Source organism: Trichoderma evansii (genome assembly GCF_050947405.1).
Source record: "Trichoderma evansii strain SZMC 28006 chromosome Unknown GGI43scaffold_4, whole genome shotgun sequence".
Taxonomy (NCBI): Eukaryota; Fungi; Ascomycota; class Sordariomycetes; order Hypocreales; family Hypocreaceae; genus Trichoderma; species Trichoderma evansii.
Genome location: NW_028145202.1, coordinates 1385388 through 1401362, shown reverse-complemented (window position 1 = coordinate 1401362; position 15975 = coordinate 1385388). Strand labels below are relative to the sequence as shown.

The 15975-nt window shown below is 49.0% G+C and overlaps 3 protein-coding genes across 3 annotated transcripts; 2 read left to right on the top strand and 1 right to left on the bottom strand.

Annotated features, from left to right (window-relative positions):
* Positions 1-4: 4 nt before the first annotated feature.
* Positions 5-5093, bottom strand: GGI43DRAFT_294511 (uncharacterized protein). Its single transcript, XM_083201427.1, has 2 exons — positions 4955-5093; positions 5-4840 (listed from the first exon to the last, which is right to left on the bottom strand). Exon 2 carries the CDS (start codon positions 4580-4582, stop codon positions 215-217), a length of 4368 nt encoding a protein of 1455 aa, XP_083063438.1. The 5' UTR covers positions 4583-4840; positions 4955-5093; the 3' UTR covers positions 5-214.
* A 993-nt stretch (positions 5094-6086) lies between these two features.
* GGI43DRAFT_294529 (uncharacterized protein) lies at positions 6087-7137 on the top strand. The gene is made up of 3 exons (XM_083201428.1): positions 6087-6120; positions 6171-6322; positions 6550-7137. The coding sequence occupies exons 2-3, from the start codon at positions 6280-6282 to the stop codon at positions 7002-7004; spliced, it is 498 nt and encodes a 165-aa protein (XP_083063437.1). The 5' UTR covers positions 6087-6120; positions 6171-6279; the 3' UTR covers positions 7005-7137.
* Positions 7138-11250: 4113 nt separating this feature from the next.
* On the top strand, positions 11251-12363 carry GGI43DRAFT_294492 (HAD-like domain-containing protein). Its single transcript, XM_083201426.1, has 2 exons — positions 11251-11401; positions 11459-12363. Exon 2 carries the CDS (start codon positions 11485-11487, stop codon positions 12292-12294), a length of 810 nt encoding a protein of 269 aa, XP_083063436.1. The 5' UTR covers positions 11251-11401; positions 11459-11484; the 3' UTR covers positions 12295-12363.
* The last annotated feature ends 3612 nt before the right edge of the window (positions 12364-15975 follow it).

The window sequence follows — 15975 nt, the reverse complement described above, 5'->3', positions numbered from 1 at the left end:
TTAGAGCGGTAATGAACCGTAATTCGTATCAATACAAGGCTTGAAGCAAAATGTCAGTGTGTATGCTATGGAAAAGAAAAACAGGGTATCCCGTCGTGGTGTTGCTTGATCCGTTATAGGCGAATCGGTGATATATAAAATCGGTTGAAAGGAGTGTGGTTGGTGATTATTTTGATATTTTATTTGTTTTGATTTTGTTTCTTTCTTCGGGCAATCAAAACCCGCTGAAGGGATCGTCCTGGAAAAAGTCTTCCTCTCCCGCGGTCTTATTTCCACTATAGAATTCATCAGATCCTCGAGCGCTCCTAGACATTTGGGCTCGGCGTCGAGTCCGGCTGGTACGACGGCGAAGTTCTTTGCTCTTCTTCCGTGCAAGCGATCTATAGTCATCGTCTTGGTACTCATCGTACTGTTGGTGAGCATGAGGGCTAATGAATGCTTCCATTCGCACAGTACCGATTGCATCAAAGAAGTTGCCTTGTGATGATATTGCTGACATGGATGTTTGAGCTATACCCCAGCTTCCGACGGTAGATCCCTGAGAAGGGTAGATATCAGAAGAACCAGCAGTATTAATACTAGCGCCAGCTGTGCTGTTTGCAGAATGGTGACTACTCTCACCCAGAGCTGGCGAGAAGCCTCGGAAAGATAGCGGTGGGTGAACGTTGCCTCCCGTATTGCTTCGCTTGCGGCCGTGATGCGTCGGGTTATGGCCTCCACGTTCTCGACGTATCATGGGTGGCTGGGCAGGATCCACGGAGTCTTCTCTGGCGTGCCCAGGCCCGGATACAGATTCTGCCACTCGAAAGCTGGCTACATCACCCATTCTCAGTGTCGGGACATCAGGAATGCTAGGCATGCTGGCCAGCTCAGTCTTTGGCGCAACGGCCCGACCTTTGGCCAGCCGAATAGAGTCTCGGATCCCCCCTCTTGTCAGCTTGGTAGGACGTGGTGGTTCAAAATTCGGAAGAGGCCGCTGTTTGACTGAAAGGTGTTGCTGCGGCTGGGGAGTTATAACGTCTGGGACTGCTTGGTAAGAATGGGCTAAAAATGATAAAGCTGTTAGCCAGAGGTAGTGTCTCTCTGCTGTGGAAGCTGTGAACTTGAGGGCTCTCTGCGGTGTGAGGATCAAGATTGATCTGTTAAAAATAGGTGTTGTAATGCCCCTAGGTGAGGGATTGTCGTCCTTGACATCAAGTACCGACTGGATAGCCAGTTTGCGGCCCGTCTTCCCTAACAGAGCACTGCCAGAAGACGGCTGTTTGCTACTCCATAAAATGGCTCTCTCATACGGCGCAATCCAAACCCATCGTTTGTGCCTATCGTTGCTAGTCTCATCTTTATGCGCACTATCCCCAACACCAAACGATTTCCTTCTACGGACGTATTTGAACATCCATTCTCCAACCATAGTCTGAGCAATCGCATCCACCACTCCTGGTGATTGCGAGCTCGTCTGGGACGCGGCTTCTGTGTTGGCAGTCACAACGGTGTTGTTGGATAGCTGATGGCGATGTCTTCTATAGCTGCTGTCCGCCCGGGGACGCGGCGTAGTGATGTCATTTCGAGGCAAAGGAGGGAGGCCAGGGCTGTCAGGGGCTTCAGTAGATGGAGATAACGGTGGTGTTCGACTGCCTGTCCTTTGATGGCGTTCATGACGTGGCAGATGGTTTGCAGAACGGACACGGCGAACGTTATTGACATGATAAGTGCGGCTACCGCTTCGACGATGCCAACTAGTGTTTGATGGGGTGCTACGTCCATCACTTGCAATGCTAGTACTGATAGATGGCTGCCGTGAAGGCTTCCGTGAACTCGCTCGAGCGGGGATAGGAAACGGCGGTGGGTTCTTAGGAGGCTCAACAATGGTAGGGTAGTTAACCATACCAGTCTGAGCCATGGTAGCATTGCGCATAGCGTTGCTGTGGCTCGATGCACTTGCAGCAGGCGCTGGTGACTTCTCCGTGGCCCTACTCGACCTGCCGGATCTAGCACCATCTTCTTCAACACTGTACAGGTCACTCCTCACCGATACGGCCGACGTCCTGCCAGAGCGCTTGGAGGGCTGATCCGGTGAGGTCGCCACTGTACCCACAGAACTTCGCTTTCCCGTTCGGCTCAAGTTGGATGGAGGTCTAGGAGCCGTCAAAGCTGTTCGGTACTCAGAATCACTAAAGTCTAGCTCTCCAAATTCGTCAACCTCATCAGAGTCGGTGTAAAAGCCGGAGAAGAGACTGCTGAATCGACGAGGAGGTATTATCGGAGCGTGTGGGTTGGACAGGAGAAAATCATCATTGAAATCCGGGCCATCCATTGAGATACTGATAGGGGAAGATGGGAATTCGGTACTGTACCGGCTGCTTTCCAACCGTCGAGGATTTCGAGGAGGTACACTGCCAGGAAGAGGACTTTTGTCGAGAGAAGCAACGCCTGACGGATGAGGGGATGTAGGCCGAGAGGTGATAGAAGAGGGCTGAAGATGCGTTGGTAGATTAGCCAGCCGCCTCTTGTCGATTTGAATTGCTTCCGTCTGGGAGCTTGAATCAACTGTATCCAATTTAATAGGGATATTAACTTGGCAGCCGATGTCTTTGAAATATTGAGGCAACTTGGGTGAATGCGGCGACGCAGGCCGACTGGTTGGTGGTTGGATACTGATACTCGGAATGCGTGTATCTATTGCTGGTAGCGGCATAGACGGTACTGCAGGAGCGAGAGCCTCAGTCTGTGTAGATGAAGCCACCATCTTTGGCCCAGCCTTTGGCGTTTTGACTTCCACAGGCGAAGGATCGGGAACGGTGTGTAGTGAATTTGGCGTCTTTGGGGGCGTTAAGGGAATCTCAACTGTTTGGGAAGCAGATGATACCATGCGCTGGAGTATAGCAGGTGTTTCAATGGCAAGAGGTAGGCTGACACGCTTCTTTCGTTGATTCGCTTCGACTTCGGATGAACGTGGAGGAGTCTTTGGTTCTAATTTCTTTTCAACTATTTCCGAGATAATAGGCTCCGACTCGACAGGTTCTACAACATCCAACGTTGGGGAGGGTGGTGCAGAATACTGAGCTCCCGCATCGGCGCATGAGTATTCTGAAATAGGAGAGTACTGGATTCCTGTGTCGGTATATGAGTTTTCAGAAGCAGGAGAGTACTGGATTCCCGTGTCGGTATATGAGTTTTCAGAAGCAGGAGAGGATTGAATTCCCGCGTCGCTATATGAAGCCTCGGAAACAGGAGAGTATTGAATTCCTGTATCAATGTGCAGAGACTTGGGAGCCGGAGCAGGAGTGGGGGCAGGAGCAGGAGAGCATTGAACGCTTGCATCGCTGTACGTATGCTCGGAAACAGGAGAACACTGGATTCCCGCGTTGTTGTATGAATACTCGGAGAGAGGCATAGATTGAACTCCAGCGTCAGCGTATGATGGCCTTATAACGGGAGCGGCAGCCAGGGCAGGACGAGAATCTTCTCCTTCTGTTTCTTCATCCTCGCCCTCGAGAGCCTCTAGAACCGACTGATTCATAAAAATCCTACCACGGGCGACGCTACCAGCACGCTTCACGCTGTCAATGCTCTTATTCTTTCGATGGAGTTTGCTAATGACGCTCTCACGACTAAATGTTCGTCGGTGTTGTCGTGGGCTTGCGACTCGTGGGCTCGAGAAGACGCTCTCACGTCCGTCAATATCAGTCTGCTCGTCAGTATCGTCGAACTTGAGTTCATCTGCCAGAGAAAACCCGTTGAGAGAAAAGCCAGGTCCGTTAGCTAGAGAATAACGAATGCTGCTCGTGAGGCTCATTGTTCTGACACTAGCTGCATCATTTTCTCTACCACTGTCTTCGCCTTCACTCTCGTGCCCATTGCCTTGAGCAGCTCCCTGTACGTGATTAGCCTGATAGGCTTCTACCTCATCAAGCACTATTTTGAGGCGGCTTTCCGCCACATGAATTCGCCGCTCATATTTGCGCTTTTCATCTTCCCAGTTCTCCTTTTCTTCAGCCCATTGGTCATGAACTCGCTGGGAATCTTCTTCTTGGCTACGAATTTTCTTCTGAGCGGCTTCTAAGCGTTTTTTAACATCAGACGCAGAATCAACAGCTTCATCTCTTTCTCGTGAAAGGTCGCCCAAGGCCGAGGACGTTCCACCCTCCAGTAAAGATAATTGTCGCTGTAGCGAACGCGTCTCTTTGGTCGATACATTGATGCTGTTCTGTAGCGCCTCTTGCTCTTCCCTGCTTGTCTGAAGCGTACTTTCGAGACTCTCAATCACTCTGGTTTTCTCCTCCTGATCTCTTCGTAGTGATAAAATTTCGGACACTAAGTTGGCGTGTAGAGTAGGGGTGAAGCGCCGCGGATCGAGAATACTTATTTGCTCATCGATTACGATATCTCTAGACGAACGCTTAGAAGCGTTTCCATTTCTGGACGGCGATATCTTCTTCTTCGCTGGGGGGGTGATTGAGCGTGCCGAACGTCGTGACTTTCTTGATTTAGTCGAGGGTGTTCTATAAGGAACATACTCTCGTGGAGGTAGCGAGGCTGCACCCTGCGCATTCATATACTCATCGTCTGTCCAGGCAGTCATCTTGATTAAATTGAGCCAAATGATAAAATATCAGATTAGCCAAGTCAAAAATGAGATTTCTCAACCACGCATATAGTTCTTAATATCAAGCGGCTAGGCCACACGCTCTTGAACTATATAACAAGCCTATATGTGGTGAGTAGCAGCTCCGGTCGTAGCAGCCCTTTTCATAGATGAAAAGGAACTTCCTGCAACCGAGAACTGTCTTCAGGGGGCAATTATTTCGTCCAGCCTCAGCTTAATCAAGAGACAAGCGTCCTTAAACAAAGATGTCAGCATATGTGGATATAAAACGACAGCCACTTTTTGTCTATCCTGAGACATATTGGTATAGGGCGGCTCGGGTACAGCTAAAACAGGGGGCTGACTTACAAGACGAAATAATTCAGCACCGGCCTTTTTTTCTCTTCTCTTGTTATAATTTTACGGCGCGCCAGGCCCCGCGCAAATGTCCAATAGGCAATTCCTCTGGCCAGACGGGTGGTAACGTCGTATAATACAAATGCGCCTAAACTTCCTCGCTGTAAGAAACGGCCGATGATGCTGGTGTTTGTGCTGATTGAGATCTAAGATATGCAATCCGTAAAGTAAGAGAAAGTTCGTGGAATAGTTGTTAGAAAATCCGTTTCAAAGCTGGAGAATTGAATGTTTGTCGTGAGTTGGAATAAGTGGTGGTTTCTTGGAAGAGGGTCCAGCCAACTGATCAAGGCGAAAAAGAGAGGGACTTCGAATGAAACACAAAGGAGGCGGCGAGTGTCAAGGAAGAGTTTCGACGGCAATGACGCGTAAATGCCGTGATCTAAATCAAAATGAGGAGAGCTGAGGCGATTCAAGAAAACAAATATCAGCTTTGTATTTCCATGGGGGCTTTGTAAGGCAGGCAGGTTGGCGCACAAGGGCGCTACTCATTCCTGCCACTTGAACTCACCTAAAGACACAAAGACGCAAGGGAAGCAAAAAAGGAAAGAAAGAAGCAGAATTGCCTAGAGAGGCTTGGCGGGCAGGTTGTCGGGTGCAATTAATCCATTGAGGCCGAAAATAAACAGGCAGAGACAAAACGGCTTCTGACCGAGACAATCGCCCTCAGAGCTGTGTGATTTTTTGAGGCTGAAGATTGTCGCTCGAAGCCAACGAGCACGACACGACCAACGACGATAACGACGACGGACGCAGAACAGGAGACGGCGAGACGAAAAGATAATGACGAGGTATCCCGCCGGGGTGCCGAAAGAGTAGGAGGCAGGGAGTATAAATTGTCCACATCCACTTTGCCTCGTTGGTTGACGCGCGATCGGGGTCGTCTCTGGCCATGTGGGCCGGTGATTGAGGCGATCCCAGGACGCTGGAAGCTTGGTTGCATGGGGGCCGGGCAGTTGGAAGTCGACGAGCACTACGCCGCATACTGGCACTAGTTTCTCTATGAAAGTGCTAATGATACCATGGCCGTGCTAGCAGCAGTCGAGGTAATTTGATCAACCAAGCTGATGGCACTTGGCTGAGACCTGCAGAAGGGGGGCTTTCTATGCAGCTTCGACAAGGCTTGTACACCCCGATTCCCCATCATAACCAGCATCTAAAATTCTACAAGGGAATATGCAGAGCCCGGAGCTTTCTCTTCCTTCGAGAATTCGTCGCGCGCCGTTGCATGTGGTGGCAGATGCACACCACCACAAGCCGTTGACGTCTAAACGTCCGATATGCACCGCCAAGGGCCCCTCCCAAATCTACCGCAGCGGCCATGTTTGTCCGTCCTTGGAAGCTCAAGTCAAAAGGACTTTCTTCTTGTGCTCTTCACCCTGCCCCAGCAACCCTGCTTCCCCTCTGCACGCTGCCAGGGGCTGTCTGTCGGTTCTATCATCCGCGATGGCCTAGGCGCCTACTCCCGGTCCTGATTAGCGGTCTTCAGCCAACACCAAAAACGCCCACTAGACATGCTTCATACGAGTGGCTAATACAAATTCTAATAGCTCAGTGTCCTGTCAGGTTCCCTCCTCAGCTAAATGCACCATTAATGGCTGCTACTAGTGCTGGCAGGTGGCGCGGTGGCGTTTCTTTCCCGGCTGCGAAGCGTAGGATCGGGCCAATAGCTTGTAGCTTCTGCCCGTTTCACCATTGTCCAGCGGGAGACCAAGCAATGATACAGCAGCTTCCAGTGGCACACTGCCGAAGGGCAAGTAATTATCACCAGCATGGGGAGGCTACCTTTGCCTTGTGCGGGATATTACGCCGGCATCCTATAATGGAGGCCAGCGTTGATTTGTGTAAAGGGCCAACAGTCTTGCGAAGGTATAGCACAATGCTAGTAGTAACAGGAAAAGTCGCGAACGTTACCCACCGAATACAAAGCACTACGAAGAGGGCCCTTGAAAGTGGACGGCAACATTATAGATCTTGCCACAGCGTTGAAGTACGGAGTACATAAGCTAGCACGCTTGTGTGTGGATGCACGGCAATATCACATATGCAAGGCTACCGGTAGTATCACCTGGTGGAATCCCTGTCAGGGCCACCTTCACGACATTATCCGAAGTTGTGTGCGTAGCCAGGAAGAGTATCCTGGCAAGCCTGGCCAGAGCGAATATTCGGTACTCGTACAGCGAAGGAGAGCTCAAGGATGATGCCACATACGGGGTACTACTTGGCGCGATGGACGGCGGGCAATCGCTACTCGTATTTCTTTTCTAGGAAATGATAGGAGTATTCGCAGCTGTTGGTCCAAAGTTAGTCTCATTATTCGGTCATCATCGGGGGCCCGAGAGCCATCATTATCGTCATCATCATCATCAGTACCCCATAAAGCAGAGTACTGTATGGCTGCCTTACTGTTTCCCCCTATTCGGGGTACGCATCGCCCGGGTCGCCTACGCTACGGCCCAGTCTGATGAGACTCTGCTAAATCGGAATGCCGTATCAACGTACCAATAAGCGAATCATACAGTCGCAATAGAGTACGAGTGCCTGCGCCGGGCTAATTACCGTGCTTCCCACCATGCTGGTGCTCGGCTATTTTCATTCGACGCCTGAACGCGTACCTTGCATCGTCCTGCAGGCTCAGCTTCCAGTGTTCCTACAGGCATTAAGACACTACTCGTTATGGGGAATGCTGTCTGTGGAATACTACTGCACTACTGGTAGATCCTACAGGTACACGTGCCTACACAATACCCTAGTATGGGGTACGGAGTTATCCAGGTTGGCTCATTTGCTTTAGCTGGCCTCCCTTGGCTGCTCTGGAAATTAATCGGGACCAGGGCCGTCGTCGTCGATTGTGCTCTGCCATCCACCAGTCCCCGACACTACGCTGGCCTAGGAAGCGGGCCGAGCTTGGCAGAGCTAGTACGGTCCTCGCGCTCTTTTAGGGGAGCCAACCTTACTCCGTATCGCTCAATTAATTAGAACAGACCAGGGGCGATTACTGGAGATTTTTTTTTCTCGCCCGCATGTTCATCGGGGTCGGCATGACCGAAACAATCAAGCCTATGGAAAGACAGATACGAAACAATCAAGCCTATGGAAAGACAGATACGAGTGCAGATGCTTCATGCTGTGGTCTTTAATTCTCTGACAGCTAGGTTATCCATGAAGAGGCTTGGTTTCCTTGGCCATAAGAACGTTGAGAGAGAAATGAACGCTGCGCCATGCATAGCATTAGGATCTTTCTAATGCAATTGGCCGCGGCGTCTGTTACTCAAAGCAGCTCGATGGTATTTTAAATTATCACACTTTGCTATGCAATCGTGTTAAAGGAGGCGATAAGTTATAGCGGAATTGAGCCTGCTGTTTTTTTTCACAGCGTCACAAGGGCTGTGAAATCTAGACCAAGCCAATGTCGAAAACTTATGAGCAGCATGCACTCTCCACAGCGGGCGACGATCATCGCCCTCTTGGGTCATTTTACTTAATTTAGCATTGGCTGTTGGCTACAGCTAGACTTAGACCTCATGTCATCAGCTAAAAGCCTCTCTGACCACTAATTAATTGTCTCAACAGACCATACGGCTGCAGCTGAAAATTCACTCGTACGAGGTGCTTGCGCAAATATGCCTGAGAAATCCTCAATTGGAAGACATATACCGATTTGACTACGGCAGCTCCACACTTGTCTACAAGTAATATGCCGCCACCACCGCATCAGCTCTCTTCGTGCTAGTCCAACTCGCTCCCTCAGGTTAGCCTGAGATGTGATGAGTGATAGGGCGATTGCCATGCTCCTGCAATTTCTCCGCTTAATACTCCACTCCTATCCTGGGCCTAGCACTGTTTGTTAGATACGTCAGCAATTGCAGCTTGAAAAAAAGGCAAGGGCAAGATGCTTGTGAGCGGCTGAATCTCACGCGGCTCTCTAGCCAAGTGTGATAAGTCTCTAGCGATTTGGCAGGGCTGTTGATATTGACAGAGCAGCAAGCTCAAGGTCAAGACTTCTGAACAAGTACCGAGAGAGGGAAAGAGAAGTAAGAATCTGCAAAATGCCCCGCTCGCCAAATCGATAAACTATTGATTCCTTAAACACCCCAGGGATTTCAGATCATAACGGATGGCAAGATCAGCATTCGCTGAAGCCATATGCCTGTACGCCTTTCAGTTATGGATCCCCACACAAAGCTGAATCTAAGAGGCTTATTGAAGTAGTACAACAGAGTACTATCCACATTACATACTCTTCAGTTTTACAATTCTTTAGTAGTACTTGTCAACCACCAAGGCAATACTATCTCTTCGCGCCAATAATACCGAGCAGAAGCATGCTGAAAAGTAAACTGCATGGAGGCAGTGATGGTTGACCGGGGGCGTTGTCAAATGCTAATATTTTATCCAGCCGATGCATCCTGTTGTCTCAATTAATGTTTTATTGTAAGACCATAGGCTCTACAGGCATTCAGCCACACATTACGAATTCGCTACCATCGTTCCGGGCCGTCCATCCGGGTCTTCTAAAGGGGGTCTTCTTCAAAGTATTTTTATCTTACAGGAATTATGATGATGACGGCTAGAGTATTTCCGGGGATACGGCTAGATTACCCATAAGTCAAGCAGCATGGATCTCTTCAGAGCTTTGTTCGGCTACCTAATCCGGCGACTAAGATAATCCTCGACTTCTCCGCATAATGTCTTTCCCTTTGGTTTAGTATAGGTAGCAGGTACTCCGTGATAACACCTTTCGTCCTTGTCCTAGAGAACAGGCCTACCGGTGGTTATACTGGATTCTCTCATTCTCCGTAATTCCATCGCCACTCCACGTGCTTTGGCACACACCAAGGATTCGATACCCAGCCATCACTATCACAGTCACACAACATGTGTAACGGTGCCGAGGGGAACTTTCTATTTAAAGAGGTAAAAAGGGCCGCGAATATGTCGTGCCTCGGCCTTTAAAATAGCAGGGATTTCATCTCAGCTGTTTCGGCAACATGTTGACTACACACATGAAGCTCGCTTCGCAATCTTTTGCGAGTTTGAAGTATCACAAACCTGGCAACCAACACCATGACGTTCTTTCTCCGTAACGCTCGCTACCAAAGAGAGGATGTCCCAGTGACGAATTTAGAACAAGGGTTACAAGTGACAGGTCTTCGTGACATATACGCCGTTGATCATTTGATGACAAGTTCCCACTAGTTAGAACTACTAGTACTATCAAGCTAATTAATAGCTTAATCAAAAGCAATGTGGTTTTGACATTCCTGGTCCTAACGGTGTTATGATGGCGAGTGTTTCGAGTATATGAATTGCTGGTCCTTGCGCGGGCGATTTTATTAACACTAGTAGGGAGTCTGTGCTCGCGGATCAATCTCCCGAGCAGATCAGCATGTAAGACTACCACTAATAGTAATCAAAGTGCTATTTCCTACCTCGTATTATCTCGACCGGAATGCTATCCGGCGATGGATCAGTCGCCTGCTAATAATCAGTTCATATAACAGCTTATTAGGACAGGAGAGAAATATAGTACATACATAGGGGAGGCATTTTATTGTAGTGGCTTGTCTGAAGTGAGCGTTGGGTACTTTGGTAATTGGCAATTTGATGGAAAGATCAGCCAACAAGATTTGTGTGCATGTGAAACTATGAGCCATATACAGTTGCGCAATCCGCGGCATGGATTGTGGTACACTGCTGTGTGGTGTTATACGGCTGTGAAAATCACATGGCATAATGTTTGCGTGTTTCTTCTTCTTCAAAAAAAAAGAGAGATCTAAGAGATAAAATAAATCAAACATACATTATTACCTTACTGTGAGGATTAATAAAATGCTGTACCTGAATAAACGATAGATAATGGTATACTGCATTTACATGTAGTTCGTCGTATCACTTATACGTGGCGATGAAAGCTGCCATTGTAAAAACTCATTCTTCCTCAACCCGTCAACCCTTTGCGTCTTCGTTAGCACCGCACTATTTCGGTATACCCATTATAGATTATTTTTACAAATCCTCTCTACAGATTGATTAGTTTACATCCCAACAAATATCGTCGTAGGATAGATAGATAATGACGGCCATATCCCGAGCCGCCCTCTTCCGGCTCCCTCTGTACTACCCTGCAGCCTAATCCAAACAATCCTCTAGGATTCACTGCGTTGACTTTCACATGCCTACATATCTATAAGATAGCACAGAAAATCGTATATTTTATGTTGTGAGTCATTCACTGTCTTTGTGATGAAGCTCTGCTTTTTTGCGGATGGCGACATCTAATCATGTGATCTTGTAGATCTAAACCTTAACCTCGGCGATGCTTCATCGTTGAGTCACTGAGAACTCGCAACATATTAAGTTAAAAAACACAGTACTTGCCTCAGTTATACCACGATTATAGTAAGCTTAAATGTAAATCATACCATTTCAAATAAGAAGCTAACAAGCCCAACTTAGAAACACCAATCAAAGAAAAGAAAATCATGCCATCGAAAGTTTCCCCTCTCACCAACGTCAAAGCTCTCCTCTTTGACATCTTCGGCACCACTGTTGACTGGCGCGCCTCTGTCACCGATGAAATCTCCCTTCGAGTATTCCGTAAACTCTCATCCGAGAATGTTCTGCCATCTGCCCTGAAAACCCGCCTGGATGGTCTCACTCAGGCAGACTGGGACAGGTTCCTAGAAGAGTGGCGTAACGCATACATTGTTTTTACGAGATCTTTCAACCCGGAGACAGACCCCTGGAAGAGCATTGATAAACATCACTATGATAGTCTCATCGAGCTTCTCAAAAAATGGGACCTCGATGGATTGTTCACAGAGACGGAGCTTGAATCTCTGAGCTTGGCCTGGCATAGACTCACACCATGGCCTGATTCTCCCGATGGTCTCATGGAGCTGAGCCGCAAATACACTCTTGGCACTCTATCAAATGGAAACACCAGCCTGCTGCATGACCTCAACGACTTTGGCGGCCTAACTTTCCACAAAATCTTCTCTGCTGAGACGTTTAAGGCTTACAAGCCCAATCCGACAACGTACCTCGGCGCCGTGCGGGCACTAGGATTGCAGCCAGACGAGGTGGCTCTCGTGGCGGCACACCTAGGAGACTTGCAGGCCGCGAGAGGTTGTGGCCTGAGGACGATTTACGTTGAGAGAAACAGGGAAGAGGCTTGGAGCCCGGACGAGGATAGATACAAGGAAGCGAAGGGGTGGACGGATTTGTGGGTGGCAGAGGAGGAGGGTGGATTCTTGACTGTTGCAAAGAAGCTGGCTGAATTAGAGCAGTGACGATGCTTTAGAATGGAAAGTAAGAAAGTTGATTGGAAAGGGAGCAATGAGCCGTATATATGTGGCCTGAACCGTTCTTAGTTGACTTGGATATCGACTGTAGTTAAGTCACAAGTTGAAGAATAGAGTTGTGATGTTTACACGAACACTCTTATATTATATAACCGCAATGAACAAAATGGATAAACAGAATCGTCTAGATATTGGCACAAGATAAATGATTTGCTTGAAATAGCTCCCAACTGTAGCTATATTCTTCACTGTGGCTCTTTGAAGGTTTTGATGGTTCTATAATAACGATTTTAGGCTTAACAGGCTCAATCGGCGACACAGTAACTTATATGCTGTCAGGCTTTGTACCAGGAGCGGTAATGGTTATCGGCTCGCGTCTAAGTCACTTTGACATGTTGTTACTAAACTTGAGATTGAGTGTAGCGCTTTCTTGCACCGGCCATTTGTGGCTTATAGTAAACCCATTACTACTATATTCATATACACTTTATCTATGACTACTTTGATAAAGACTCAAAGCCATTACTAATTACTACCACTGAGACTGTGTTTATTTCTATATAGCGATGAGACAAAATTTGAAACAAATAGATGACGTGATTATACCGATTCTCTTTGAGCCTCATGATATACAGATTTGTCCGCGTATGTACCATAAGGACTACAAGTGTACACACGGCTGTGAACTCATCTAACAATAAGCATGGCTATTAAAGCTCATGTATCATGAGAGGTGCTGCTCTCAGTCGTCTCTCAGTCGTGTAGTCAATAGTCGAGAGACTTGAACTAAAATATTGCGTGATACTTACAGCCACAGCAACAGGGGGATACTACCACAAGCAATTTTACAAGAAAGTCCATCAGACCACAATCTTTCAGCTTGGATTTAGGCTCGGATTTACGTTGGGGGTTATACTCACCCCTCCCATCGAGCTGAAGCTTTCTAGTTTAAGGATCAAATGCTTGCTTCAGCTCAAAAGTTGGCGTCCAAGTCATTCACAGCCATGAGCTGTGCGAGCTGAGATAAACAAAGCACCAGTTGAGCCACTTCATCTCATACTGTGCGCTGAATCTCCTATTCGGGAGTACCCGAAGCTACAGGATATAATCTTGATTCATGGGGCTGAAAGAGAGCAACACGGCAGGGTTCATTCGGATCCTATGGCCGATGCAGCTGAGTCAAACGTGACGCCAGCCAGCAGACACGACTCAACTCCAAGCAGCCCCCCGGAAAGTTTCCTGGTGGATCAATATCTCATGCAGCTTCTTTTTGTCTCTCGCATCTCGCGTTTATTTCGCGGTGATACAAGGACTTAGGAGTCGTATTGTGCCGAGCGGCTTCTTAGATTGTCCGCTACTTACACTGCTCCGACGATGGGCTTATCACAATGCGATGAGACATGCATAGGCGGTGATACAAATCCCATGCTCGCTCACCAATATCCCTTGGCGCCCGGTTTGGGTGACTCTGGCTGGCATTCAGGATCACCTGTTGCTTGCGCGTAAGCATCGCCTGCGTGCCGGTATGCAGGAAAGGCGACGGCGGTTAGGCTAACAAGACACCGGCAAAACCCGATATACGGACTGCGTATGTAGCTGCGTATGTAACCAGCATTATATGCATGCTACAACGTGTTGTGCGGAAGGGGAAAGAATTCCCTGACCGAGCGACATGCTTCCCCGCGCTGACGCAGTACTACTGTAGCTAGGTAATCATAGCAGAAGACACATAGATACTTTGTGTAAGTCGTACTAATGGTCGTAGCGTTTGCTTGAGCGAGTAAAGCGCCGTTAATGGACCAAAAGTCTGTTGACTACCGTTGGGGAGCTGTTGCTTTGTACAAGCTTGAAGTGGCAAATATTGCGGTATCCATCCTGTAAGCGAGAGATGGAAGATAATCCCCGACGGGCGTGACTTGGAATCATAAGGCTATGCAAATCTGACTAGTACCGATATGCCATTGGCTCTAGATAGGCATTGGCCGTAGATCAGGATGAGGAAGCAAAGGTGCTGCCCAATATGCCGTACGAAGTATTACTAGCAGCCGCAAGTGTACAGAGGTTGTATGTATGAAGGTAGAGCATCATGTCCACAACGCATTGTGCCATGCGGCGGGTCGGCCATGAGTTGACGGATGCAGCTTGTGGCCTACCGCTGCGGGTCGATGTCCTCAGTAAAGCTAGGCTAGCCTCCCACGCAACATGCGATGGATCGTTGGGGAAGCATTGGACGCCGTTGCCGCCTCTCGGAGACAAAGCATGGCGAATGTCACTGGCCGCGGCCATGGCTTTTGGCATCCATGGTTTGGGGCAGTCCACGTTTCGCTCGCTTTGATCGATCTCTCCGCGCCGAGTGCCTTAGCTTCTATATCCCGTACCGGCTTGTTGCATTGATACAGCATGGTGGACTCCTCATAATATGGGTCGGATTGTTGCGAGGCCTTCAGCCTTCAGCCTGGTGCGAGGGTCAAGCACCAACACTTGCCAGGGCTAGCGCGTGTAAGAAGCTGACGAATTGGTAGGCGGGCATTGTCAGAGCAGGGACGTCGCAGCTGTCATCACACAGGAGAGGCAGCAGGCGGCATACTGATTATGGCAGGATGCACGAGGAGACTGCATCCTCAGCTTACTCTGCGGGGGGTTCGTCCTTTGTGACCCCCGTTCACGCACGGCCTTGTGCATAAATACGCGATACAGAGATGTTTAGGCATGCGCTCCGAGCCTGTAAGCAGAGACGTTCGGCGTGGGTAGGGGTGATTGCCGAACGAGATGCTGCTGAGCTCAAACGCTCTTGAATGCCATCAGAATCTGTCTGTTCTTGATTTTGCGAGAGAACTCGATCAGGTAGCTATCCACACTCTCCTCTTTTTTTCTTTCAGCCCTTTTCCCTTTTGTCTTTTTAGCTTCTGTCTGCAGATGCTAACAATGGACGGATTCCGCATTAGTACGAAGATAATATGGGGGCAGACGACAAAGAATCAGACCATTGATATCATGGTCCTTGCTCATACATCTCGTAGCGGCCATGCTGGGATCTCAGACTTCCAACATGGCCATGTCTGGCGGACGAAGTATGACTAGCGTTCCGTTTTACTAGTACCTAAGAGTAGAATAGTCGATGCTCAGCGGACAGCCGAGCCTGTGAAACTGCGGTGCCGACCGCTAGCTCAGCCGGCGCTGCAGATCGATAGCTTCTCAGAGGCTCGCCGTCGATGCTGGGGATATCCTGCTGCCATGCTCCTAGAGCGCGTCGCTTCCGCAGCCGCAGTGCGCTACGGATGCAGCATCGCTGCGCCGATATCGACGCTTGTAACGGGCCCAAGCAAGGGCGAGGCAGCTGGTTGATGGCCAGAGGCATCGGGTCGCCCCGGATGAGGAAGAAGGACGAGATGCCTCGCCAAGTTTGCAGAATTCCAACCAACTTTGCGAGGGCTTGGATGCAGCCCCCGCAAGGTTGGCACATGTCGTGCTCGTGTGATGGCGGCCTTGCTGGATCTATGGCATCAAATGCTTCCGACTGGCTCGGCTGCGTCAGGCCATGGCAGCCACTGGCGCCGATAGCTGGGCGTGCCGGTTGATGGCGGTTGGCTAATACTGGTACGGCTAGGAAGTTGGAGAGTTGCAAGTTGAAGCCAACCCCCAGGAAAAAGGAAAAAAAAAAAAAAAATA